Source organism: Oryza brachyantha, chromosome 8 (genome assembly GCF_000231095.2).
Source record: "Oryza brachyantha chromosome 8, ObraRS2, whole genome shotgun sequence".
Taxonomy (NCBI): Eukaryota; Viridiplantae; Streptophyta; class Magnoliopsida; order Poales; family Poaceae; genus Oryza; species Oryza brachyantha.
In genome coordinates, this window is record NC_023170.2 from 3,146,526 (window position 1) to 3,173,752 (window position 27,227).

The 27,227-nt window shown below is 39.8% G+C and overlaps 3 protein-coding genes and 2 non-coding genes across 5 annotated transcripts; 2 read left to right on the forward strand and 3 right to left on the reverse strand.

Annotated features, from left to right (window-relative positions):
- Positions 1–10,194: 10,194 nt before the first annotated feature.
- On the forward strand, positions 10,195–12,224 carry LOC102708357 (60S ribosomal protein L10-2-like). The gene is made up of 4 exons (XM_006659119.3): positions 10,195–10,227; positions 10,965–11,466; positions 11,550–11,631; positions 11,853–12,224. The coding sequence occupies exons 1-4, from the start codon at positions 10,218–10,220 to the stop codon at positions 11,925–11,927; spliced, it is 669 nt and encodes a 222-aa protein (XP_006659182.1). The 5' UTR covers positions 10,195–10,217; the 3' UTR covers positions 11,928–12,224.
- Positions 12,224–12,399, reverse strand: LOC121055249. Its single transcript, XR_005812396.1, has one exon. It is a non-coding gene; the product is annotated as a small nucleolar RNA U3 (small nucleolar RNA).
- A 1,251-nt stretch (positions 12,400–13,650) lies between these two features.
- On the forward strand, positions 13,651–16,247 carry LOC102713016. The gene is made up of 4 exons (XM_040527233.1): positions 13,651–14,015; positions 14,976–15,120; positions 15,526–15,619; positions 15,737–16,247. The coding sequence occupies exons 1-4, from the start codon at positions 13,651–13,653 to the stop codon at positions 16,057–16,059; spliced, it is 927 nt and encodes a 308-aa protein (XP_040383167.1). The 3' UTR covers positions 16,060–16,247.
- A 2,320-nt stretch (positions 16,248–18,567) lies between these two features.
- On the reverse strand, positions 18,568–18,794 carry LOC121055248. The gene has a single exon (XR_005812395.1). It is a non-coding gene; the product is annotated as a small nucleolar RNA U3 (small nucleolar RNA).
- A 396-nt stretch (positions 18,795–19,190) lies between these two features.
- Positions 19,191–23,266, reverse strand: LOC102713294 (mRNA cap guanine-N7 methyltransferase 1). The gene is made up of 13 exons (XM_006659828.2): positions 23,085–23,266; positions 22,801–22,958; positions 22,597–22,665; positions 22,434–22,505; positions 21,925–22,023; positions 21,601–21,657; positions 21,101–21,239; positions 20,929–20,993; positions 20,786–20,836; positions 20,066–20,128; positions 19,726–19,849; positions 19,580–19,641; positions 19,191–19,497 (listed from the first exon to the last, which is right to left on the reverse strand). The coding sequence occupies exons 1-13, from the start codon at positions 23,152–23,154 to the stop codon at positions 19,405–19,407; spliced, it is 1,122 nt and encodes a 373-aa protein (XP_006659891.1). The 5' UTR covers positions 23,155–23,266; the 3' UTR covers positions 19,191–19,404.
- Positions 23,267–27,227: the final 3,961 nt, after the last annotated feature.

Here is a 27,227-nt window from a genome sequence, read left to right on the forward strand (position 1 = left end):
TCTCTAATCTACTCTAATTTTGATGGAAATAAAATCAATTAGTGGGGATTTATTTCAATTTGATTGGTTCCATAATAATATTGCCTGGCACCATATATAGAGGAAAAGGGTACAAATTACACACATGAACTATTGGATAGGTAAGAATTACAAAAAAGGACATTTTTCATCCTCAATAATTGGCAAAACCAGATAAAGAACCGTCATGAGCAGCTTTGAGACTGGTTTTGGCTTACATTAATTAGTACACGTGGCCATACATGTGCATATCCAAAAAACGGTCAAAGTCGCTCCAGTGAGTTATCAATTCAGTACTACCAAATAAGGGTAAAAAATGTCCGATTTTGAGATTCAGGGGATAATTTGTACACACTCTCTAGTTTAGGGGTGCAATTCGGGCTTTTTCCTATATAATATGAGTTTGTTACTATATTTTACATTTTTAATTTAGACTAGTTGAAAGCTGTTGATATATGTAAACTATTGGCACGAAGTACTAGATAATTCCTTCAAGTTGAGATCCACGTACACAAAATATGAATGATAAATGCTTGGACAAATTAAACTAATTCGCTTGTAACCAAATAATAATACAAACTTTGTCCACTTCGATTTATGTGTTCAGTTATACTCCCATCTGGTCGATCTCCAAACATGTTGCTTTGAATATGTTTCAAGTTGAACTTTCAAAAAGAATTCAATATCAATATATATGGGTGTTTAAATATGTATCCATATCGCCTAAATAATTTATTTTCTTTGATTAGTGCAAAAAAAATCAAAGTGAAGATGGTAGTTTCTTTTCAAGAGATCTTTATAATATAACTAGCCATCAGCATGTGCAAGTACATGGGATAAAGAATAGAAAACTAGTTTATTTAATCATATAAATCTTTGTTCTAACTATTTTTTACTTTCAAATTTAATTTTCCTCCCCAAATCTAATATAAAGATTTTATTTTATCTATATTTTGCAATCCAAACACTCAAGTTTATTTTACTTTTTAACTATCATTAAAATTTAGTTTATCACTAAACTATTATTTGGAACACAAACTTTTTTTACCTTCATCGTGCACAAATTATTGGTTTGATTTATTTTTATCTATAAAATCCTATCTACTAGATCAGCCAGCTTAAAAGCAGGATGTAGTTTGTTATTAAACCACTATACAACTTTACATATATGTCGTCTTTAGACCAAAGGCATACATAATGGAAATAGAAACGGACTTGTAATTCATCTATTTAATTAATCTATTATGTTACTTAAGAGTTTTACTAGCATTTGAGTGCTTAAAAATTCTTTGTTTCCTGCCCCAAATTTCATTTATTTACAGTTTGTAGTGGAAGTTTTGTTTTACTTTATAATTTGTATTGTAACCAATTTGTTTATTTTATTATATTTGTTGTTCTGAATTTTATTTGATTCACATTGTGTTCTGCATGGATTCTTTTTTAATTTTCATTATTTTGTGTATAGAATTTTACAATGTAATTTTTATTTTTACTTTAAAATTTGCATTGTAATCTAATTAATTATTTTATTACATTTTTAATCCTAATTTTATTATATATTACATTATATTCTACTTGGAATATTTTTCTTTATCTCCAATTAATGTTGAATTTATAGTTTCTTGATATATGTGAGAATTTCTAGACCTTATTATTTCTAGGATTAATGTTGGGGGCTCGTTTTTATGAGAGCACCCAAGTATATGTGAAGATATAGACAGATAGTTCTAGACCTTGTTATTTCTAGGATTAATGTTAGGGGCTCGCTTTTAGGAGAGCACACAAGTATATGTGAACATACAGACAGATAGGTTAACCCAACAATATTAATCAATTTAGTTTAGTCATATGGCTATGATATGGCGTACTCATTTACACACACCGAAAAGTGAAAATGGTAAGCCCACCTGGGTCCACAGTCAGCTACCCAAAAGAAATAAATATGGTAGGCTAACTGTGGGCCCACATGGGCCTGCCATTTTTATTCATTTTTTTTGTGTGCAGCTGACAGGTGGGTCTACTGTTTTTCTCATATATAATTGTCACGTAAGCGTTATGTCAATATCATATGGAACGAAGACTTAGTCAAACTAGCCATGTGTTGACGCTGAAAATAACAACAACGTATCACACACGAAGGTCTAGGAGTTGCTCTAAAACCACTCCAGTGTAGGACCTAAACTCTTTGATTTGCTGGGCATGCCAATCAGTTTGATCATGTAACTGACAAGATATAACATGGAAAAGCAGTTAAACCTAAAAATCGCTATCGGTCAGATAGTCAATTCCGTTTCAGAACCCTAGCCGATGAACTAGACGATCGGCTTTACAGGAATTTCATGATGGTAGATAATAATATGCCCTATCGTTTGAATCCGAAGTAGGATAATCGCCAAATATCTCAATCAACTAGATAATCATAAAAGATTGGACCTAATCGAGACAGTCTTAAGATTAACCAGTCGATCGGACCAATCCGGTGCTTACACACGTACAATCAGCAGCTGATAGAAAACTAAACATGGAATTTAAGGTAGATTGGACTAATATAGCAATTACAAGTACAAAACAATAATAACCAAACTCACACATGCTCACGTTAGATCTAGAAGATCGAACCTAACCAAGACAGTTCAAACCTAAACGTGATCATGCATAAAATCGGTAAAGCATTGTAGTGTATGAGTAATCAGATATCAGACCAGCGTAATCCGTCAATCTATTTACTAATCTTAACTGATCGGACAAGTTCCTATAGCTAGATCGAACTAAACGTACATAGATCAAACCTAACCGAGACAGTCACTACTACAGAACCTAACAAATTTGACAGGTCATCCGTGACGGAATCTAGAAGCCCGTCACACCTACACTCATCTATGACGGGCCAAAATAAAGCCCGTTGTAGATGACTCTATTCGGCTTGGCCCGTTACCGATGACATATTATCTGTGTCGGGCTAAAATTTACGTCCGACACGACTTATCCGTGCAGGGCCAAAATCAACGCCCGTCACCGATGACACTCATCCGTGAAGGGCCAAAATAAAGGCCCGTCAAAGATGAAATGAGTCATCCGTGAATGGCCAAAATTAGTGCCCGTCACGGATGAGTCATTCGTGATGGGCCATAATTATGGCCCGTCAAAGATGACATGAAAAACTTCTCGTGAAAATTTTTCCTCCTCACCACTTCAAAATTTTTATATTTCCTTCTCCTTTCTCTCTGTCCTCCTCTGATATTTTCCCTTCTCCTCACTCTTTATCTTCCTCTCTCACTCTTTCTCTCCTCTTCCTCTCTTTCTCTTCCTCTCTCGGCGCCGAGCTCGAGTGGGCGGCGTGCGCGTGGCGGCCGGCACGTCGCCCCATCGCTCGGGCTGCCTCCTCCGTGGTGGCGCCGACCCCGACAATGGGTGGCAATGACAACGAGTGGGCGACGACGACGACACGGGTGGTGGCAGCGGTGTTGACGCCGACGACAACGACGAGTGGGCGGCGACGCGAGCCTCGTCCTGCCCGGATCCGTAGGCGGGAGTGGGCGGTGGGAGCGGGGGCGGCGCGGCGACAACAACCTTGGCAACGATGACGGCGGTGGGCGATGTAGTTTTAACACACTACTAATTTTACTTGGTTGTAGTTTTTATTTTAGTGCACTACTAATCTGAAAAATTTCTACATGCTGTAGTTTTTATTTTAGTGTTGAAATTAATATAATGTATAGATGGATATATGTGTGTGTATATATATTGCTTCATTTATTTTTTTGACAGCATCGCTACCAACATCGTGAGGCCAGAAAATAAATCAAATTATTATTTTTTTTATTTCACTATCCGTGAAGGGCCGTAATAAGTGCCCATCTCGGATGAGTCATCCGTGACGGGCCGTATCTCATGGCCCGTCACAGATGACTCATCCGTGACAGGCTATAGTTTTAGCCCGTCAAAGATGAGTCATCCATGACGAACTATGAGCATCTCGGTGACAGGCTTTACTTTTGGCCCGTTAAAGAATGATACCCATCGGTGACGGATTTTAGCCCGTCAATGATAGGTTTTTCTCATCAGTGACCACTCATCACTGACCAGACTATTGTCCGTCACAAATATGGGTTTAGGCCCATCACAGATAACTGGTTCTATAGTAGTGAGTATGTAGTCGAGCACAATATACTTATAGGAAACATGAAGATCGATAAGTTTAACAAATAAACCGATAAATTACCTGAGATAGTGCTGGCTAGAACTCCAGCGATAAGCCCTCACGAGCGCTTGATCTAATCTGCCAATACAAACCTAGTCAACTAGATTGATCGGACCAAACCGAGACATAATCAAGTTGAATAGATTTATGTCACCAAGTTGAATAAAGCAACTCGCGGGGACTTGATCGAGAACCTATCACTACTTCAAACTATGAATAGATCAAAACAACAACAAGAACTTAGGTAAACCGTCGACCAGCTAGGCAGGAGATCGAACTTATTTCATCGTGCATTCAATTCATAACGGCAATTTCCAAAATCTGGAGTTAACACCATGTAGGCACAAGTTAGCCAAAACCGCCGAGAGACCTCTTTTGCGTCGGTTTTGATAGTTTAGGGACTGGTTGTGTCCGGTTTTACGATCCAAGAACGAAAAATAGACTGAACAATAAATTGAGGAATCTCAAGTGTACTTATTCCATTTGTTAAACTAACTATGGAATAAAGAGCAAAAATATTTTTTTACATCAAATGAATGAAACTGGAATTTCAGTGTGTTGCACCAGTCTTAGAATTGCATTTTGGAGAAGCCAAAGCTAGGACTGGCATTCTAGTGACACCACGTTTTGAGGATCGGAAAATAACAATTTCCTCAACTGAAATATGCAAGAAACCAACATATATACTCTCTTTGTTCTAAAAAAAATATCATATTTCTGCACGAATCTAAACATACATTTATCCAGATTTATGTATAAAATTAAAGACATTGTGGAACAGAGGTATAATATGCAAGAGCATACCGTCCCTACATACGAGATTATCTATACTTACAAAAGAGAGTAGAGGAGAGGAGAGTAGAGGTGGTGTTCAGTGATGGCCTTGTCCACAGCAACCCGCTACCAGCTCCCTGTTGTCCATTACCTTATAAACTAAAGTTGGCAACCAAAAACCTTCAAAATTCAAAATAGAGTTCAGTTTGCGTTTATTCCGTAACAACAGGGATTGTGCTAGTATAGTAGTATATAGGGAAAAGACTTGTTTTTCATTTATACTTATTTTTATAAGCTAAATTTTGAAAGTTGAAACATAAACTTTGACTTGATTTTAGGGTTTTCTTTGTCACTGTTTATTTTTCTGTCTTTATTTTTCGATTGATAAATCATGTATTCAGAATTTTTATCCATAAATTATTTTTTAATCGTTACTTGATTATACTTTGGTTGCGTTCAGTTCACAAAAAATTTTGCACGAGAGGTCATATATTTAAAGTATTAAACATAGTCAGACTTTATTCGAAAACTGCGAGACAATCTTTTGAGTTTAATTAATCCGTCATTAGCATATGTTGGTTACTGTAGCACTTATGACTAATCATGTACTAACTAGGCTCAAAATATTCGTCTCACGATTTCATCCATAACCGTATAACTAGTTTTAATGCTCATGTATATTTAATGCTTTATTTAAATATTCAAAGTTTCGATGTAATATTTTTGAAAAAAAATTAAACTGAACACAGCCGCAGAAGAAATTGCGCGGGTAAGAAGACGCTGACGTCATGCTTAGAGCAAAGTTCGATAGTATAGCCAACTGCTTACTCTAATTTATGTATAATTTATGTATAGTCAATCTAATAGCCAATTTATATAATAATTACCAACAAAACATCAATATATAGTCCCATATGTCATACACACATTTTATCTTAAAACCCGTATATAGCTGCGTACAAATTAGTAGCACATATTTCTTCTTTCTCTTATTTTATATTTTTAAAATATGCTTATAGCTGACTCATAGTCTGGTCGTAGATAAGATAAAGTAGGTAGGTAGGCCAGGCTTTGAGGAATGTACCACAGGCGTGGGCCCCACGCAGGGTTGCACGCGTGCCCCTCCGGAAAGGAAAGCGATCCAGCTGCGCACTGACGCACGCACGCGTGATCCAGCTGCACTTGATACTATATTCACACGTACTACGTACCTACACAGTGCGCACACACCCCCATCGATCTTCCTCGATTGCGAGCACTGCGGCCACACACAGTTGAGACCAGTTCTGTCTTTTTAAACTGGTTTTGGTTTGGAGAAATTTTAGTCTAAATAGAAAAGTTTAGAAACATTTTAATACGTATGATTCAATTTATTACTAAATAAATTTTTTAAACATGACTTATATTTTTTATATTGTACAAAAGTTCTAAATAAAATGAATGGATAAAAATAAAAATAGAGGGGTAGCTAATTTCCATAGCCATCACCTAATTTCCATCGCTCATATCCATTTATCCTGTGCCCAGGAAAGTCCGTGCTTCTCTCGCTATGTGCTCTTGCTATTGCTTTTGCTCTGAGCTACTATGGACATGTTTGGGGAGCTTTAGATTTTAAAAAACAGCTGCTTGGTAGCCAGCTTCTGATAATCTGAAAAAGCTTCTAAACCCACCTTCTTCAGCTTTTGGATTCTTAGTTTATTTTTCAGAATACGTAAATATAGATTTTCAGAAACTGTGTACCGTTTAGGATAGCTTCTGAGAAAAGCTGTAGCAAAAAAAACTCCCCAAGCAAGCCCTATATTAATTCCACATGACAGTGACATGAAGCAATTTAATTATTTATTACTGATATACATGCCCTTAACTAGTCTACTTTAGACCGTATGTATCATCGTATGGATTGATGGCTCTATGTTCTATGAGACCATCTAATGGTCCAGATTCAAGACAAATCGTTGTAGAGAAAAGGCAAAGACAATGACTCCCGGTACGCTACCTGGAAGTGGTTCAATTCGTCCATGTATAAGAGAATTTGCTACAGGCTAGAATCTACTACCTCCGTTTACGTTTCATGTGTTTAATTTTTTTTTTTAACGTCTGACCATTCGTTTTATTCAAAACTTTAGTATAAATATAAAAAAGATAAGTCGTGCTTAAAGTTCTTTTGATAATAAAGTAAGTCATAAGCAAAATAAATGATATTTCCATAATTTTTTGAATAAGACAAATAGTTAAACATTGTAAGCAAAAAAAGTCAAACATCTTACATTATGAAATGGAGGGAGTATTAATATTTTGGGTCTGTTTGGGGGAGCTTCATCCGGTTATAACTTTTCCTAAAAGCTGCTTCTGCCAGAAGCTACCCCAAACGGTCCACAGCTTCTGAGATTCTGTAGTTACAGATTTAAAAAAATGAACTAAAAATCCAGAAGCTGGAGAAGCTGGGTTTAGGAGATTTTCTAAATTCTCAGAAGTTGACTAACAAGTATCTACTTTTTAGAATCTAAAACTCTCTAAATAGACCCTACGTTTCTTTCTATACTCGTGTATAAACTGATGATGTTTGTCAACAAGGCCATCTAATGATGTCCAATTTGTTGGAACAATCGATCGAAAAGTTTTAATGTTGCATATATGTGTACTTACTCAAATATTATATGGACTAAACCGTTCGAGAAATTTGTCCCGAATAATTAAACATCAGAAAAAACAACACAAGCCAAAGCACGCAGCAGTTGAAAGGGTCAACGGGGGTTGACTAGAGAGAAACGGGCCGGGGGCGTGGTAATTGGCAAAGGCTAGCTAGTTAGCGATGGAGAACAAACTCAAGTGGATGTTTATGTCAAGAGGAGAAAGAAAGAAAGCAGCTAGGAGATAGAGATAGAGAGAGAGAGGACGACGTCTTTGCACACATGCTTTGATCGATCGATCGATTTGTCCAGCGTTGACACGACGCGATCGAGCTATGATGATCATTAATACTGTAAGAGGCTTTAGTTTTGACGCATGATCCTCTGATTATCTCAATGTGTGGACTCGGTTTGGTCAACGCGATCGATGATCTAGCTTTCGAGATCCCATCGATCACCTTTTGTTTTTTTTTTGGTTGCCGTGTTCATCGTGAATTCATGATCGCCACATGCAGAGACCTAGCGGATTATAAACATATTTTAGGAAGACAAGAGAGAAAAGAAGTAGGCTAAGGTCTATAGTCAACTGTAATATGGATTTTAAGACACAATGTGTATATGACAGGTAGGACAAGATAGTTTTATAGTTAACTACTATACGAATTGACTATTAGATTGACTATAGATAAATGAGAGCTAGTAGTTGGCTATACTATTGAACTTGCTCTTCGACGATGGAATATGTTTGGCTTGGATGCCAGTGTCAACACACTTGGATGTGCGAGAGAGTGTTTAGATGGAGAAATTTTTTGGGAGAAGTGTCATGTCAAATATTTGACCGGATGTCGGAAGGGGTTTTGGGACACGAATGAAAAAACGAATTTCACGGCTAGCCTAGAAACCGTGAGACAAATCTTTTGAGTCTAATTAATCAGTCATTAGCACATGTTGGTTACTGTAGCACATATGGCTAATCATGGACTAATTAGGCTTAAAAGATTCGTCTCGAGATTTTTTCCGTAACTGTGCAATTAGTTTTTTGGTTTATTTATATTTAATACTTTATTTAGGTGTCCAAAAATTTGATATGATGTTTTTGAAAAAAAAAAATTGGGCCTGAGCGTGTGTCGTTTCTTTGAAGTACTCTAGGTAGTGCAAAGTCAACCTTGGAAAAATATTTTGTGAGAGAGCTGTTGACTTTTAGTGCCAAACCCTACGCTGAGATATTTTCTTCTTTGGAGAGACCAGAAACAGTTCCTAGCTAGTGTTTGGCACTTGGCCCTTCCATTCCCATATTCAGACACCAAGGGCTTGGGTGAGACCTGAGAGCAACCAGGACGATGGTAGAGTAAGCCAGGAGATATTCCCTGTATCTTGTATTATAAGTCAAGTTAAAAAAATAAGATTCTAATCATTCGAAAACATATATCTTTGTTTTTCTTTTAATCCAAATAGCTATAAAATAAATTAAAATAATTTGATAAGATAGATTAATGTGTGATGTGTTTTAACAAAATACAATCTCTTCAACAAAAACTATAAATTAAACTCTGATTATCATAGGTAAACTCTGAGTCATATTTATCTTTTTTAACTTATAGAAGTCAGATATAATCTTGTATATTTGTGTAGTAATATGTCACATCTTTATTTATCATATATTTTTTTCTTAAACATTTATACGATATGCACCAAAACAAGGGGATATCCCTCGAGGGTTTAAAAGTTTCCTATCACTTTAGTTTTGGTTTAGTCAAACATCTTTTAAGTTTGACCAAATACATTAAAAAATATAGAAATAATTTCAACACATAACAAACATAATAAGATATAATAAAGTTGTATTTAAATAAACTAATTTGGTTCGTATATATTAGTACATTTTATTATGAACTTGATTGAACTCGAAGATGTTTGACTTAGAACAGTGACTTATAATATATAATTAAGGAGTATAAAGTGTGATAGAGTGATACTTTCTTCATTTCTAAATATATGACTATTTTGACTTTTAGGCCTATCTAACATTTGATCATTTGTCTTATTTAGAATTTTAGGAAAATTATGAAAAAGCATCTTAAAGCACCTTTAACAATAAAATCAGTCCCAACAGAATAAATGATAATATTGATTTTTCTGAATAAGGTTAATGGTCAAGCATAGTCTAAGAGTTGACATCATTGGATACTCAAAGACAAAATGTTGGTTTACAAGCTGAGCTTAACACACCGATGCATCGACCGCTTTGGGCATTGCATACGACTTCTATCGCCGCATGGGCTTTTTGCATTTGACAGCTATTTGGGCCGAAACAGCTTGCAGTAGCAGCCCAAAACAATTTGGGCCGGAAGATAGTGCGGCCTACGTGCTTCCCCATACACATTGGGCCGCAGCCCGCAGTCGTAAATTGGCCTACCTGAGGCCCAATCATTTTGGGCCGGAACAGCACATCGACCGGCCTGCAAGTGGCCCAATTGGAATGGGCTTCCATGGGCTCCTCAAGCCCAACACGCAACCACACTCGATATAGGCCTCCACCCCGCGCTTCGCCGAACCCTAGCCGCGGACGCGTCCATCTGCCGCCCCTCGCCGCCATGGGGAGGAGTATGTCTCACTCACCGTCTCGCTCTCTACCACTCGTTGGCATTGCTGCTGTCCTGGCGTTCGATCGGTCGACGCGGCTGCTTGCTTAATGCGGGGGGGCTTGGGCGCGTCGGTCGGTGCTCGCTCGCGTGCGAGTCTGGGTTTAGATCCGTGGCGCCTTCTGTTGCCGGTGTTGATCTATGCTTTTTAGGTGTCTCGTGTGTGCGCATAATGCATATCTCCTTAGTTTTAACCTTAGGAGTGAAGTATCTGATGGTCTCAAGGATAATGGTGTATTATTATATGATTAAATGAACTGTATTCTTATGCTCTTAGCAAACTGGCAGATGTAAGTCTCACTTTTCGCCAGTTAGAAATGGCTTGTTTTTGTGCTGATTATTGGGGAGAATCCATGTAGTGAATTTAGTTTTCGCTCCATGTAGTCAATCTAGTTTTCGCTAGTTACAAATGTCTTGTTTGTGCGTTAGTTATTGGTTGGGCACCCTGTATTCAGTTCCGTTGCTTCCATGGTCATTTTGCGTTCCCTGATCATTGATCATATTGTAGTTTGCAAACAAGTCAGGCATGCCCTATTATGAGTATTATTTATGCTGTTTGGATTAAAAATGATGGGGTTGTAGGTGCTTTAGGATGTTTACTATCAACCATCTCTGCACTACAATTTACACTGATGTCTGCCTCTTTTGGCGAGTTGTCACTTGTTAGTAACTAAGACTTTGTGGCTTTGCCTTGGTTAGGACCCGCAAGGTGCTATCGCCAGATCAAGAACAAGCCCTACCCAAGCCAAAGGTACTGCCGTGGTGTCCCTGACCCCAAGATCAGGATTTACGATGTCGGGATGAAGAGGAAGGGTGTGGATGAGTTCTCCCACTGTGTGCATCTCGTCTCCTGGGAGAAGGAGAGTGTCTCTAGTGAGGCTCTTGAGGCTGCCCGTATTGCGTGCAACAAGTACATGACCAAGTCTGCAGGAAAGGATGCCTTCCACCTCAGGGTCCGTGTTCACCCATTCCATGTGCTCCGTATCAACAAGATGCTTTCGTGTGCTGGGGCAGATAGGCTCCAGACCGGAATGAGGGGTGCTTTTGGGAAGCCACAGGGAACCTGTGCTAGGGTGGATATTGGCCAAGTCCTCCTGTCAGTGCGGTGCAAGCCCAACAATGCTATCCATGCCAGTGAAGCCCTCCGTCGTGCCAAGTTCAAGTTCCCTGGTCGCCAAAAGATCATTGAGAGTAGAAAGTGGTAAGTACCAAATTAGGTGATGCATAGTTTTCCTGCATATCATGAGCTTTGTGTCCATTTCTAATTTTGTGATTCCTGTTCAGGGGTTTCACCAAGTTCAGCCGTGATGAGTATGTCAAGCTCAAGAGTGAGGGTAGAATTGTGCCTGATGGTGTCAATGCCAAGGTAAACATGCTCTTAACCAATGTTTATCTTTGTTATATCACAATGATATTATTGTGTACACTTGAGCCTTTATGTTTCTTGTCCAGTTATTATTTCTTTATCCTGTAGCGAATGTTTTGTTCTGTAATTTTGTTCTATGAGTTGACAATCTATTGTAGTGTTCTCATATCGATTAGCCCAGCAGCACGATAATCTGACATTGTACTGTCTTTGCTGTGCAGCTACTTGGTTGCCATGGTCATCTTTCAGCTCGTGCGCCAGGCCAGGCTTTCCTGTCAGAGGACATGGCTGCTTAGATATCTGTCCATCTATGTGAAACTAGACATTTTGTTATAGAAGACATAGGTGGCTTGGTTAACAACCAATTAATTATGCAATGTAATGTAATTAATGAATCGTGTATGAGCATCATAATTACTTGGTTAACAAAGATAATCAAACACAGCCACACAGGGGAATGGAAAGGTAATTAGTAGTAGTAAACAGTAAAGGCGGCACTCGCTCTCCGAATTTCCCCAGTGTTATTAAACACCTAAGTAAATAAAGCTGTGCTTAATTTGCAATCAACAAATGTAAAAAAAAAATATTGTGAGTCCTGTCAGACAACTGAGCAACCCTACGCCGGAGTAAACCAGAGAAGCAATCCTGGCCGTTAATCACGCGCTCTGGCCCAGAGGTCATTGTCTCATCAACCAGGAAAAGCCTCCTTTCCGGTAAAGGACGCAACTGTACGAGCCTATAGAATAGATCCTGTTCAAGTAAGGTCATGCCGCTAGAGTCCCGGCTGAAGCTTATAATCAGCCCCAGTTTCTTCTAAATTGGCGAGGCGGTACTAATGTTCAGCTCCTCGCTCGCGTTACTTCCGTTTCTTCAAGGCCCATGCTTGCAAATATCTTTTTATTCTCTCGATTCTACCGAAGCCGTGTCCGTCTCAGCTCTCGAACAGAAGCCGCGTCACCGCGATGCTTATATAGCCTCATTATTCCGCTTAACTTAACATAAACAAAACGGTTTATTACTCTATATCTGTATCTATATTATTATAAAAAAACGTTGACGATTCTGTCATTTTCTTTCGTCCTCATGGACCGTTCTGCACCAGGTCGCGCGCCGCGCTCGCCATCCCACTCGCACCGTCACACGCGATCGTTCGCCGGCCTGTTCGTGCAATGGGCCGCTTCTGGGCCAGGCCGCGGACCACGCACGCAACAAATACACACTTCCGCGCGTTGCACGTATACTCCATGCCGTTCAGGCCCAACTGGCAGGAGACCGCTACTTCTCTACACCGATGCATAGTTGTGAGGTGCAGATCGATGATTTGATCTAGGAATTTACTTAAACACACTTCTTTATGTTTTTAGACGTCTGCTATTTCGTCTGCGCATGAGCATGTATGAGTATGCTGCAATTAATCCGATACATGCATGTTTGGATAATTTGTAACTATTTATTCAATCCAGCATGCATGTTTGGATAAACTAGAGAGTAGAAACCAATACTGTACACAACACTGGATACATTGACCATGCGTATATCATCCAAATATCATTAGTGAGATTATGATCCTAAAATTAAAAGCGATTATCAAAACTCCAAATGCCTTACTCCACTACGCAAAGTAAGAGAAAATCAGCATTCAGCAACATTTTTTCACTAAAAATAACACACTCAAAGCAACACGGATTAAAAGAATAAACCACGTGGGCCCCACATGTCATCCACTCACCCCTTGTCCCCACCCCACCCGTCGTCCTCCGAATAACTTCGTAGCTAAGTCAACTCCGCTCTTATCTCATCAACACGGTGGAGATCTTTTCCCATTTCAACATTTTTCACAAAACACCCTGAAAATGACGTTATTCCACCAAAATCTCCACTCTAGGGACCCCTATTAATATTTCGCATAATTTGATGGGCTTTTATGTAAATTACTCCGCACCTATAGGAGGAGAGCGAGGTGAGAGAGAGGGGGAGGTGGGGATCGAGAGAGAGAGAGAGAGAGAGCTCGTCGTCGCCATGGGAGGAGGCGTGATGCGCACGGCGGCGAAGGTCGGGATCGCGGGCGGGGCGGCGGGAAGGTTCCGCCACGCGGCGCCGGCGTTCGCCACGGCGGCCGCCTCCGCCGAGGCCGGCGCGGCCGTGGCGGCGCAGCCGCTGGTGTCCGCCGCCGCGGGCGGCGAGGTCCCCGCGGTGGCTGCCCCGGGGGTGCAGTGGGCGTCGGCGTCGTGGGAGATGGACGACTGGGAGTTCGCGGACTGGAGGGACGTGGGCGCCGCGGAGCCCGAGGTGACGGCGGCCGGGAAGCCGAGGCTGGTGTTCGCGCCGCCGTCGCGGGAGGAGGCCGAGGTGGCCACAACCGAGCTTAGGGACGCCATAGACAGGTGAAATATCGCGAATTTTTACAGGATTAGTTTGCCAATTCGTCGATTTGATCAGGATTCGGGGAGGGAGGCCATATATCTATTGTGGAGGATGATAAATCGGGGATGCTTTGTGACATGGTCTGGATTATCTATTAGCGCTTTGTTTCCTGCTTATGATTTTGCTGGCCTGCGAAGTGTTAGGATTCGGATTACGGAGCTCAGGATTTCTTTTGGGTATGTTAGTGGGATCGAAAAGTTGTCACTTGTCAGTACTTTAGGTTTTTAGGAATAGGAAATGAATCGCATCTTTGTTTAGAGCGTTAAGCTTTTGGGTTACAATTGTGATGTGTGGTGATCACTGATCAATCATGGTCCAGTTCACGGCTGCTCCATTTAAAATTGTGAGACAAAAAATAGATTACGTTGTGTCGTTATTGTATTTTATTTTCGAAATACAAACTTCCAATGATATTTTGTGTTCTATAAACAAAGTTCAACAAAATCATTGTTTTCGGTTGTTCCTAAGCCTCTAGCCCTCCACACATTACTACTCTCATCAGCTTCAATTGAAAGGTGAATCCGGTTTTCTTAAGGCTGAGATGTATCCTGATTGTAGACACCACTGAGAAGGGCATGTCTCCTCCTCCTTAAGATGGGATCATGGACTTCAATACTTCTCTGCAATGCCAGTCAACCCAGATCCCAGAACTTGTGCGTTAGGTTTATAATGGCCTTCCTACGCGTGTTAATTCAACAATATAATCATGGAACATGCTAGGATTTAAACCTACCACTATTCATGCTTTGTTGGGAAGAGAAATATTTGTGTGCACTAAATTAAAATTGTTTGTGAATTCATTGAACCTTGTATGCAGCGATGAACATTTTAATCTGCATCTGCACAGTATTTTTTTCTCTTTAAATTTAATTTGTGGCATACATATATTTATTTGGTTGTTACAAAATGATTGGCTGCAGGGTTTATTTCAACGAGGCTCCCGTAGAAGTTGTGAAAGAACAGGATAAAGATCTTAGCAAGCTGGGAGCTGATGCAATAATTCCTGCTATGCCAGGACATGTAGTGCAAGCTTTTACCTTGCTGAAATCAAGCCCCGAAGCTCAGGTCTGTGTTACACTGTTTTGTATTTTTATCGCTGTTATGGTCTTATGGACAATATATGTCAGATGTTATGATCATCTACACACACTGAACAGTTATATTTCTGAATTAGGATATCCCATACCATGTTTTTTAAATTTGTTTCATTGGGGAACATCTGGATATGCATAGACCATGGCATCGGGCAAAGTTCATGCACTGTTATTGTTGAAGATTTGTTGTATTTAGGAAACTGGAAGACATCAACCAATTTATGATTTGTGTATGTTACTCGTATGGTGTGTCATCTATATTTGTAGTATCATGACACTTCATCACTACATAAAATTTTTATGATGGATCATTTAATACAGCTTGAGTCACTCTGAGAGCTCATGTTTCACTAATCTTGTTTGTCTTGGTCTCCAGGGAGTCGTTGCATCCCTTGCATCAGATAAAAATGTTTGGGAAGCAGTTCTAAAAAATGAGAAGGTCATGGAATTTTACAAGACCCACCAGCAAAGTCTGTATCACATCGACGACTAATTTTTCGCCATTCTCCTATTCAAGCAAACTGTATTACCATTATTGCCTTTCTTCTGGAGATGATTCAACCATAACATATCTTCCTGTGATACAGGTCTGGTTTATACTTTCCCCGAGGATACTGCCACAGTAGAGTCACCAGAGAAACTTGTAGACGCCGCCTCGGAGAATGTACACCTTGGGGAGAAGCCTACAGGCTTCCCTTTTGCTGACTTTGTGGATAATGCAAAGAAGACAGTGATTGATATTGTCGACAATATAACCCACTTCTTCCAAGATATGTTCCGCAAACCTGATGAAAACCAGGCATCAACTGGAAAGGGCGGCTCACACTCTTTCGCCGAGATGGCTGCTGGTGGATCATTCGTTGCTCTGGCCATAGGGGTCATCCTAGTTATTCTGTTCAAGAGGTCGTGAGCTTTTTTGCTCGACCCCCCTGGGAATGATTGTGCTTTAAATCCGTCGAAAATAACTTGTATCGTGTTGTTAACTCCTACTATTACTGCATGTAATATATATATATAGTTTGTCCTGTGTGTCCTTGAAGCTTTATTTGAGGACAGCACCAAGACAATGCGTTATAGTATGTAACTCGTGTTAATGCCTGAATGTCTCATGGTTCTTTGCATATTTAAGCTAGTGACCAAGGAGGATATTAAAAAAAAAAGTTGATGAAAGTTAAAGAAAACGGTGATATAGTTATGTTTGTTTAAAATACCTTGACTGTGTTTGTATTTACTTAATCGTGGCCAATTATGGGAAATGTTGATTAAAGTAAAACGTGAGCCATATTTTGTTTGTTTAAAATACCTTGACTGTATTTAATTAATCACCAATAGCAGAAAATGTTGGAAGAAAAAGCTTGCAAAAGAAAAATAGGGTATATAGAAGACAGAAAAGAAAAAAGAAGATTGGGGAGGCCATGAGCTTTTTTGCTCGATCGCCCAGGGAATGATTGTGCTTTAAATCCATCGAAAATAACTTGTATTTATTGTTGACTACTACTAAAGACTATTCTCAACAGGTCATCATCCATATTGTCATTCGGAGGATCATCTAAAATAAATTCTCTATTCACATCAGCTATCACTTCAACAGAACATTTATATTATCTTATTTATATATATATTATTAATATTTTACAACTATATCCTCTCATGTATTATTGATCTTTCCTTATATGATTGGATATTAAGATATGGAGGAAGGGTAAAGAACATTCATATTTAGAGATGATACTTTGTTTTCGGATAATGAAATAGATTACCTATTGGAACCTTTTTTCATCATATTATGTGTTTTCAGAATGGATGATCTGTTGGGTTTGCTGTAATGCATTACACTAATTAATTTTATTCATTCTTCATCTTTTATTCATCGTTCTTTAAATCTAATGGCTAAAACAATCTTCGTAATATCCGAGGTTAGGGTATACTCCACCTCTACTTACGTGGGATTTTACTTTCTAAATTAAAAATTATCTTACCCATTATAGAGATTCCATGTGATAATTACCTTTCCAATTAGAACAATTCAAACACATTTATATATATATTAGATACTTTATATAAAGATAAATATATAAAATTTTAATTATAATATTTCTACAAATGTACACTATATATTTTTAGACCAAAGTTCAATCACAATATTGGTGCAACATGTGCAGTAGCACGAGCTGACAATGATGCCAAGAAACCAAAGTTTGTGTTCAACAATATGGCACAATTACGCTAATCATAAAATCGGTCAATGCTCTAGACCACTATTGTTGAAATTTAATAGTGAAATCACTAATAATGTTAGTAATACGAATAAGTATTAAGTGTTCTATAAATATTATCATTTTTCACGTGAGATAAGTAAATTTATTGATATATCAATCTTTATTCGAGGACAACACAATAAAGACCATGTGTAGTATGTCATTCGTATTAATGCCTAAATGTTTCGGGTTTTTTTTTTGCATATTTAAGCTAGTGACCAGGGTGGATATTTGGATATTCAAAAAAATACTCCTTCCGTCCCAAAATAAACCAACTTTTTACTTTTTATCTACAATTTTTGAATCTTCGTCTTATTTAATTTTTTTTGCAATTGATATTTTTGTTTTTATTAGATGATAAATCATGAATAGTACTTTACGTGTGACTATTTTTTCTAATTTGCTGAAAATTTTTCAAATAAGACGGATGGTCAAACATTGGACACGGAAACCGGAGAATTGGTTTTTTTGACGGAGGGAGTAAGTTGGAAGAAAGAAAAAAAAGTATTGTGAGAGCCTGTCAGAATCACAAATAGTACTTTACGTATGACTATTTTTTTCTAATTTGCTGAAAATTTTTTCAAATAAGACGGATGGTCAAACGTTGAACACGAAAACCAGAGAATTGGTTTTTTTGGACAGAGGGAATCTTCGTCTTATTTAAATTTTTTTTGTAATTGATATTTTTGTTTTTATTAGATGATAAATCACGAATAGTACTTTACGTGTGACTATTTTTTCTAATTTGCTGAAAATTTTTCAAATAAGACGGATGATAAAACGTTGGACATGGAAACCGGAGAATTGGTTTTTTTAGACGGAGGGAGTAAGTTGGAAGTATTGTGAGAGCATGTCAGAATCACAAATAGTACTTTACGTGTGACTATTTTTTTCTAATTTGCTAAAAACTTTTTAAATAAGACGGATGGTCGAATTTTTCAAATAGACGGATGGTCAAATGTTGGACACAGAAACCGAAGAATTGGTTTTTTTTGACTAAGGGAGTAAGGAGTAAGTTGGAAGTATTGTGAGAGTTTTTTTTTTACGGAGGGAGTAAGTTGGAAAAAAAATATTACAATTTTTTTTTTGACGGAGGGAGTAAGTTGGAAAAACCTTTTTTTTTTTACGGAGGGAGTAAGTTGGGAAAAAAGTATTGTGAGAGCCTGTCAGACCACCTCTGAGCCAACCCTACGCGGAGTAACCCAGGTAGGAACGATCCTCTACAGCCGTCGGATGCTTCCGATCAGAGGAGCAATCCTGGCCGTTAATCACGCTCTGGCCCAGAAGGTCATTGGTCTCATCAACCAGGCTTGAGTGCTTGCCTCCTTTACGGTAAAGGATGCAACGGTACGAGCCTATAGAACAGATCCTGTTCAAGTAAGGTCGTGCTGCTAGAGCCCCGGCTCAAGCTTATAACCAGCTCCAGCTTCTTCTAAACTGCCGAGGCGGTACTAAACTGTTCTATGTTCAGCTTTACTGCTCTAGTCAATATCTATGGAGTTCAAGGCCCAGGTAAACAAAAAATGAAGAGGCCCAGCCCATGTAAGATAATTCTCTAGTCGCAATGCTTCTAGTTTCCCCGGTGACGGAAATATTATTTTACTCCAAACAAGCAGATTTATACATCTATTCTCTCAAAGAAATAATGACACGAATTGTTCTATGCTTTGATAATTACGTATCAGGGTCCTGATGATCTTATATCCATTCCTCGATCTGTTTGGTGTTCGTGATTACGAGGATATTCCGAGTGAAATACAAAGGAGAAAAAGGAGAGCCCATCAAGGATTATCACGAGTACCTATTATTCATTCATTTCTGCAAAATTGCATGTCAAGTCCCTTGTAAGGTTTATACATGTAGTATACAACAAGTGCAGCTTGGAGGAGGAACAACTGGTGAGCTACTAAAGATACAACTTTTCTTCTTCTTTTTTATGCTGTATGAAGCACTGAATCGTTAAGTTGTTAGTGAGCTCTAGAGTAACAGTTCTGCTTTTATACCCCAAGGACATCGATGTCGCTCTCTGTGAGGAACATCTTTCCTCTGTTTGCATTGTTGGCCCTCCGCTGGGTGGGCGGTTGGCCCCGCTGCAAGATTACATTTCAGCAAAAGGATGATGCGGTTCCAACGTTAAATGAAACGAGTAAGTGATGAAATTATGTAGTGTACCTTGCGCAAAACGAATGCAAGGTAGAGATAGGCTACCTCCCATTCATCCCGGGACAGTGTACCTGCAGCAAAGATTCCGTTGTTAATGTGGCGATAGTGATTTTTGTCAAGGTAGAAATTCTGCTTGGTTCAGAGTGGAAGTTTACTTTGGTCCTGCCTTCCATCACCGAGAGCACCTAGCCTCCGCATGAGTTCGGCAAACTCTGGCTTTTGCAAGTACTCGTGTACAAATTCGTGGAAATTTTTCATTAGAACCAACTCTAGGTCATACTGCAATTACATTTGGAACATGTGTCAGAAATCCAGGCATCTATTTGTAATTTTGTATAGTACTATATGCAATATAAAGGAGATCATGTGGCACACATGAAAAATAAAATGAACTTCAACAAATTTTACAGTCAAAATTCTGCAAATAAAGGGGAAAAAAGCTTAGACTGTTACTCGGTAAGACTATAATAGTTGAAACAAGAGAAGAAATTGCACCTCCTCTGCCAGTAGTTTGAAGAGATGGAATGGAACAACCCATTCTGGGCAATCAACAGCATCCTGCATGTTGCCAAAGACTTCGTTACATCATAAATTTCCAAACTTCACCTAAAAAGAAAACAAAGAAGGATGCCACACTGGAGAAAAAATAACATCCGGCATGCCAGTACAACATTAGTCTGAAGCTACAATGTAGGACAGAAGTCTAAAAAAGTTCAGATAGGCAAACAAGTTGTAACATGAACTGTTTGTGTCTGAAAAGGGTAATACTTTAACAAACAATAATGTCCAAGGAAGGCAAGGATATTGCTTCTAAACTCCAAATACAATGTCTAGGATAAAGTAATAGTAATCACTGCCAATATTGATATTATGTGATGTGTAACCTGAAAGAACCTATAGTTTGTAACAAACCAACAAGGTGTAAATGCGTGCACAGCACTTGAGATATTTCCAATGCAAACAATCACTGGTTTGGAATTAAACTAAACAAGGGAATAAACCAGACAAGAATACAGAATCACCAGGATGAAATTCGTTTAAATCACAAATTTTCTAATTTGCTTAGTTAATAATTGAGATAATACTCAATGAGATTGTCCGTAACTCTGTACTCAGTTAAAACAACTAAAAGACACAAGTGCTAAGATAACCACCGTATGGAAGCACAAAACAAAGCAGACAAGATAAACAAATTATAACTAATTCTGAAGTTACCTCTAAGTGAAACTTGTACTTGATACCGAAAGGTCTGGATGCAGGAAATTTCTACACCATTATAAAATATCAAAAATAGAAACGATAAATTGGTACCAAGACCAAACAGAAAGCAGTTATCATGAACATATGAACAGAACTACCTTTTCGGCATACTCTTCACCAAAACTAATCCAGTAAACACTGTTCCCAAATTCCATTCCATCAGCTGAGGATAGGAAAAATTGAGAGAACAGAAGATATGCAGCTTGTGGCAATTACAATTTCAAGAAAAATAATAAAAATATAGGTCACCCTGTGAAGATGACAACCTACTTTCTCGAAGCCTTTTGATGATGACATTAGCATCAGGCATTGTCCCGATGAAAATGCCTCCAGGACGAAGCAAAGCAGATACATTAGCGAGGGCTTGTCTTGCCCGTGCCTCGGTAGACCATGAGTAATGTAACGCAAACTGAAAAAATATAAAGAGAAGTTCAAAATAGGAAGATGCAATTAACACCCAAAGCAATATTTAGGTAATATTTAAACATGTTTAGGTCTTATCATGTACAATATATAGAACAAAGCCACGACTCATGAATCAATGATCCTTTCAATTTCAAAATCACAGAAGAAAGCACTGTGCTTGGTAATTGGCGATACTGACTGTACTAAAAACATTTGTATTCAGAGAAAATTCAGAAAATATAAAGTTGCAATGGCAAAGTGGCAGTTTCTAAATTCCCAAATAATCAGTTAAACCCACACAACAATAGCAGTGGATATGAACAATGATAAGTCATAGCCATGAAATATATAGGTTGGTCACTCACCTGGCAGCTACATATGTCAAATGGAGCATCCTCACATAAATGCTCATCCAAACGAGCCTAATACATAAAAAAAGGAAAGAATCAGTAAAATAACAATTAACATAATTGAATAGAATACGAGAGTTCAGGGTGAAGTGTTCTTATGTCAAAGTATTAAGACAGGAACATCTACCATTAGCAAAATCTAAGTCTGTCAAGAGCAGTTTTATGGAAGGGAATACAGCTTATTTTCAATGTGTTTGTGTGATGTGCATACAGGGCATAACAATAAAACATCACATCAGATTATTGGAAAATACAATGTAGCATTTGTTTTCTGTTTACCTCATAACAATCAGCACAAATAAGCCGTGCAGGAAAACTGAACTTCTTCCTTCGCTGTTGATCCGTGTCACCATTATAGCGAGTCATGCAGTCTTTTATCTGTAATTAAAGGTCATTTTATTTACTTGCGCTCCAAAGTAATGCAAATACATCAATAACAATGTTAATTCTATTACTGGCTACTTGAGACCTAGAAGATCAGAAATAATATGCTATAAGGCTTTCTAGATCCTTAGATTTGGAATAATAACCAATTAACCACACAAACAAATTGCAGTGGTGCAGTGGGATGAGATTGAATATGTGTATACTCCTCTTAAATGTTTGGGAGGTACACATTACATATTCAACTACACCAAATTGTTACACAGAGAAAGCAAATCATTGAGCAGATGTCATGTTACAACAATAATTTGAATGCATATATATATATATATATATATATATATATATATATATATATATATATATATATATATAGCATAGATGTCCCTTGGTAGGAGACTAACCGAGCCTTCGGCGATATCAACTCCTACGTAATATCCAACCTTGGCTTTGTCCCACTTTATCAAGTCACCTCCCTGAGATCCAAAAACAGTTGAAACAATTTAGCACTATTTTTTTTACTGCAAAATCATTATATTTCCAATCAATGCTCAGCACGCTGATCACCTTCCCGCAAGCCAGATCAAGAACGCAGTCCCCCGGATGGGCGTACAGCTGGATCAAAACACTCTTTATCTGCCCACAGCAAGATTGAAGGGTGAGCATGGCCGCTTGCGAGATGTACCAGAAGTGTAGGCATCATCTGATTTACCGATTTTAGGGATTTGACAGATGGGGGCAGAAAAAAAAAACAAGAGGTGTACGGTGTACCCAGTTATTGAGCTTCTTGAGGTGGATAATGGGGCTGTTCTCGCGCTCCTCGAGCGTCTGGTTCGACCGCGCGCTGTAGTGGTCCGCCACCCGCCGCGCGCTGCTCCGCTCCTCCGAGTACCCCTGCCCGCCATACCCTCCTGCCCCGCCGCCGCCGCCTACCCAGAAACACCAAAACCCTAGTTAGCTACCGCCCGCCGCCGCCGCCGCGCCCTCGTATTAGGGTGGGCAGGGCGCAGGATTTGGCTGGGTTGGGGGTTGGTGAGAGGAGGAGGAGGAGTTACCTGCGCCGAATTGGCGCTTGGGGGCGGAGGCGAAGGAGGAGGAGGGGTCGTCGCGGGGACGCTTGTTCATGCCGCCGGTGATCGCCGCCGGGAAGGGATGGGATGCCGCCGGAATCGGGAGGAGGGTTTCGATTTGATTCGGCTCGCTCGGCGCCGTGCCGCTGTATCTGTGCCTCGGAAGGGCAGCTTTTGGGTTAACGGTGTCAGGCGAGGGAGTGATTTTCAACCAAAGTAAAGAAAAAATCACATCCACCCGATCTCTCCACTCAATCATCGGTTTGTTATTTATTAATATTATATATTATTTTAATATACAACCAACATAAATCCCTAAAACATATATAAATAAACTAATATATCTATTATTGTATAAGCACAACATAGAAAAGATAATTGTAGGGCAGTAACCCAATAAACTCGTAATAATATTGTCATATGAAAATTTTAAAAACGGATTCAATTTAAAAAAACCGTCCTCGATTCAAAAATCGTCAGATTCATCGGTTTTTTACCGTTCAATTGCAGGGAGTAGAATTAAGTCATCGGGATCACTGGTGATGGTGTATTTCTAGTTCAACCGTTGGTCCGATCTGGTTAGAATTGACAAAGGGACGAGGCAGGGTCGGGTTGGCAGGAACACTCTGCCCCCAAATTCCTCTCCTCGGCCCTAACCTCGCAGCGAACCCGATGGGTGAGTGGGAATCCGCATCCCTGGCGATATGCAGCAACCGGCAACATCAAGCGACAGTGAGCATGTCAACCAGCGGCTGGCGACGTCCAACGGCCGGTGACAACGCTTATGTAGAGGGTAGGGGGTGTCTCGTAGCGCCTGTCTAGGGGAAGGCGTGTAACGGCAGATGGGCGGCATCAAAAGGCGGCGGTGACGGATGAGGGCTATGATAGGGATGGTGAAAAGATTTTTAGGGTTACGGTTGATAAGATTTTATATGACTTTGGGATGGGTTAGACCCATTCCTTTTTTGGGGGAATGGGATGTCTTCAGTTGTCTTAGGGGTGGGATGGACATTATTTTTTGTTTAGGGATGGAGGTGGAGTGGGATGGACAACGTTAGGTCAAAACTAAAACAACAAAGCATTTATAAAAAAGACCTACAAGTGCCAAACTCTGCACACTGTGCAGCCCAACAAAACACATGCACCTGCTGAGAATGTGAGGTCGACTTGTTGTGCACCGTCAAAACCCGTGTTTAGCGAGCTCAGCTATGGTCGTACGTACTCATCAGCATGAGCACATAGGAAGACCAACAACGTGAGCCCCTGCACCAGCAGCCTCCACTAGTTTGCCATGCCCACCACCAATAGGTCACCGAGGAACGTCCCCGTGCAGCTCCGCCCGTGTGCCTGCCAGTCCATGCACCGCGCGTTCACGACGGCAAAGATGACCTCGTGACACCGAGCAGGCTTCTCATCATAGAACCCACCAGGACACAACACACAAGGCGTATCAGCACGATGGCCTAGCGGGCTATTATATAAGCAAGCAGTACCGAACATCGACATTTGCATCCTCTAGATCTGGAATGCGGAGGAGCAATAGCCACCTCGTCGTCCTCCTCCTCTCCCTCCTGTCCTACGACACGACGGTCGGATCTAGTGTGCACAGAGGAGCGATAGCTGGCGAGGTGGAAGCACGCAAAGGAGTGAGCTTAGCAACGACATGTGTGCGTGCAAGAGCAAGTTTGATGATGGTTAGCAGACGACGTCACTCGATACAGGTAGGTTGGCTCAGTCAAGCTGATTTTGACAGACGAGTTGGACCCAGATCTACAAGGAATGTTATTGTCATGGGTCCAAGCCGTCCTACCCATCTCCAAACCAAACAACCCTAATAATGGATTGGCTCAGTCACAACCCAACCTTAAACCAAATACACCCTAAGTTACCATATCTATTACGGGTACCCGTGGGTAACATGTTGCCCCTTCCCTAACCCCTGAAAAATATTGGGGCCCTGACCCAGCTCACCCACGAGGCGAAAACACCATCCATGCCCATCTACATAGGGACGGGTCCCTATAGGGCCGTGCGCCCAAGAGAGGAATTGCCATCCCTAGGTCCGGTTCTTTATATCATGTTTTGAACAAGCCAATTATAGGTTGGTCTTTTAGCTTTACTTCTAGTGGCTCAGCTCAAGCAAAGCTTGTTAGCAAAGTATTCCCTTATTTTGTTGGGAAAATTGTAAAGATGTCATTATAATTTTGCAAAATCGGAGATATGCTATCCTGACCCATATGTCATTAATTGACTCATGCGGGTCCTACATGTCATTGAGATACCAATGACAAATCTCCAACTTTGCAAAATTATAATGACACGTTTGCAAATTTCCCTATTTTGTTTTAGGTTATAAAATATTTTAGTTTTTATGTATTTATATATAAGTAATGTATTATATATATATATGTGTGTGTGTTACTATTCATATACATCTATAAATCTATAGAAAGTCAAAATATCTTATGACCTCAGGCTCATAAGCGAAGGTTATACTCCGTACTAATTAACGTGAGAACCGAGAGCAAAGCTCGAGCTCGATTACCACTAGCCACTAAGAGCATCCCTAGCAGTACATCCGTCTCATTCTCTATCCCGAAAGTAGATGATGAAGGGTAAAAATTGAGGTCCAACAAAATATCTATCATATCCTCTGTTTTTGGATATCATTCATATTAGGAGAGAGAAACTATATATTTGGATTCTCTCTTCATCCTCCAAAGAGATATGGAGAATATCATATATATTATATGGATGATCTACTAAAGTATAAAGAGATATGAATGATGAAACTATTTTAGATTATCATCTAAATGAAGATATGTATGATCAAATTTCGATGAGCTTCTTGGAATGCTTTAATCCTCGAGTTTTTTTCTTTCTGACACCTCTACCGGTGAGCAGGTTCACCTTTCCGATAGAGTGCTTGATTCCAATTGGCACCAGTATGACATTTTCACTAAATTGTGATCAAATTTTGGATGGATTATATTGTTACAAATTTCAATTCTTGAAAATTGTTTAAAGTTTCACTATAATATACTTTTGTCCTTAATCGAAACCCTCAAAATTTCACAGTCAAAAAAATAAATCATGCTGACGAGCGAAGCGAGTTATAAGCTTGGGGTTGGTAGATGGCAAGTTTGTAAAGTGACTATGTAGGATCAAGATGTCGACTAGAGGGGGGGTGAATAGGCAATTTAAAAAATAAATTACCCCTAATCAAAACTAACCTAAGTTGCTAGGCTTGGTGAGAACAACATTAAGCAACTAAATTAAGTTTTGCAATCCTAGAGTGATAGTGGCTCAAGTAACACTAGGAAAGTAAATTATCCTTCCTAAGTCAAGTTTAGCAAACCTAGGGTGAAATAATCACAAGTATGTCTCTAGAATTGTAGATTGCACAAATGTAAATGCAACAAGCAAAGGAGACAAGAGACAAGAAATTCTTCACCGAGGTTCAAAAACTCGCTGGTTTTCTAATTCCCGTTGAGGCGAGCCCAACTCCACCGCTCAACCACGAAGCCACCGCATGCCCCCTTCGTCAAGGGGTGGGCAAGACGGGAGCCGGCCCAAGGAGAGGACTACCCAAGTCTCGATCACTAGGGTTGCTCTTCCTCCTCTCCTGAGATGGCGAACACCGAGCCACTCACAAACCAACGTCGGGCCTCTTCCACAACTTTTTGGGGAGATTACCGGGCAACTCCTCCACAAGCCGTCTAGGAGGCAGCAACCTCCAAGAGTAACAAGCGATGACCTGGCGTGGAGATGATAAAGTGCCACACTAGCTCTACAATTAAGCAATGCACTTGACTCTTGGCTAGAACTTCCTCTAACACACTAAATGAATGAACTCTAAGCTCAAATGAGTGTGAGAGATGTAAGGGGTGTGAGCAATTGAAATGGCAGCCAAGAGCGATCCCTTGCTGCTGGTGGGGGAGTATTTATACCCCCACCAACACAAACTAGCCGTTGGGGTCGAAATCCCCAAACTCGGTGTGCTGCTGGTCTGACCGGAGGTACGTGGCCGGTCAGACCGTGCTACTGTGCAACAGGTAGAAAACTAGCCGTTGCAGCTCTGTCAGATGACATCATCGACGTGGCCGGTCAAACCGGAGTTGAACGGGT

Coding starts and splice junctions, on each gene's coding strand:
- LOC102708357 (XM_006659119.3), top strand. Junction 11,467..11,549: donor ATCATTGAGAGTAGAAAGTG/GTAAGTACCAAA, acceptor ATTCCTGTTCAG/GGGTTTCACCAAGTTCAGCC. Junction 11,632..11,852: donor CTGATGGTGTCAATGCCAAG/GTAAACATGCTC, acceptor TTTGCTGTGCAG/CTACTTGGTTGCCATGGTCA.
- LOC102713016 (XM_040527233.1), top strand. CDS start 13,651: ATGGGAGGAGGCGTGATGCGCACGGCGGCGAAGGTCGGGATCGCGGGC. Junction 14,016..14,975: donor CTTAGGGACGCCATAGACAG/GTGAAATATCGC, acceptor GATTGGCTGCAG/GGTTTATTTCAACGAGGCTC. Junction 15,620..15,736: donor TTACAAGACCCACCAGCAAA/GTCTGTATCACA, acceptor CCTGTGATACAG/GTCTGGTTTATACTTTCCCC.
- LOC102713294 (XM_006659828.2), bottom strand. CDS start 23,154: ATGAACAAGCGTCCCCGCGACGACCCCTCCTCCTCCTTCGCCTCCGCC. Junction 22,506..22,596: donor TTGATCTGGCTTGCGGGAAG/GTGATCAGCGTG, acceptor TTTGGATCTCAG/GGAGGTGACTTGATAAAGTG. Junction 20,994..21,100: donor CATCAAAAGGCTTCGAGAAA/GTAGGTTGTCAT, acceptor TCCTATCCTCAG/CTGATGGAATGGAATTTGGG.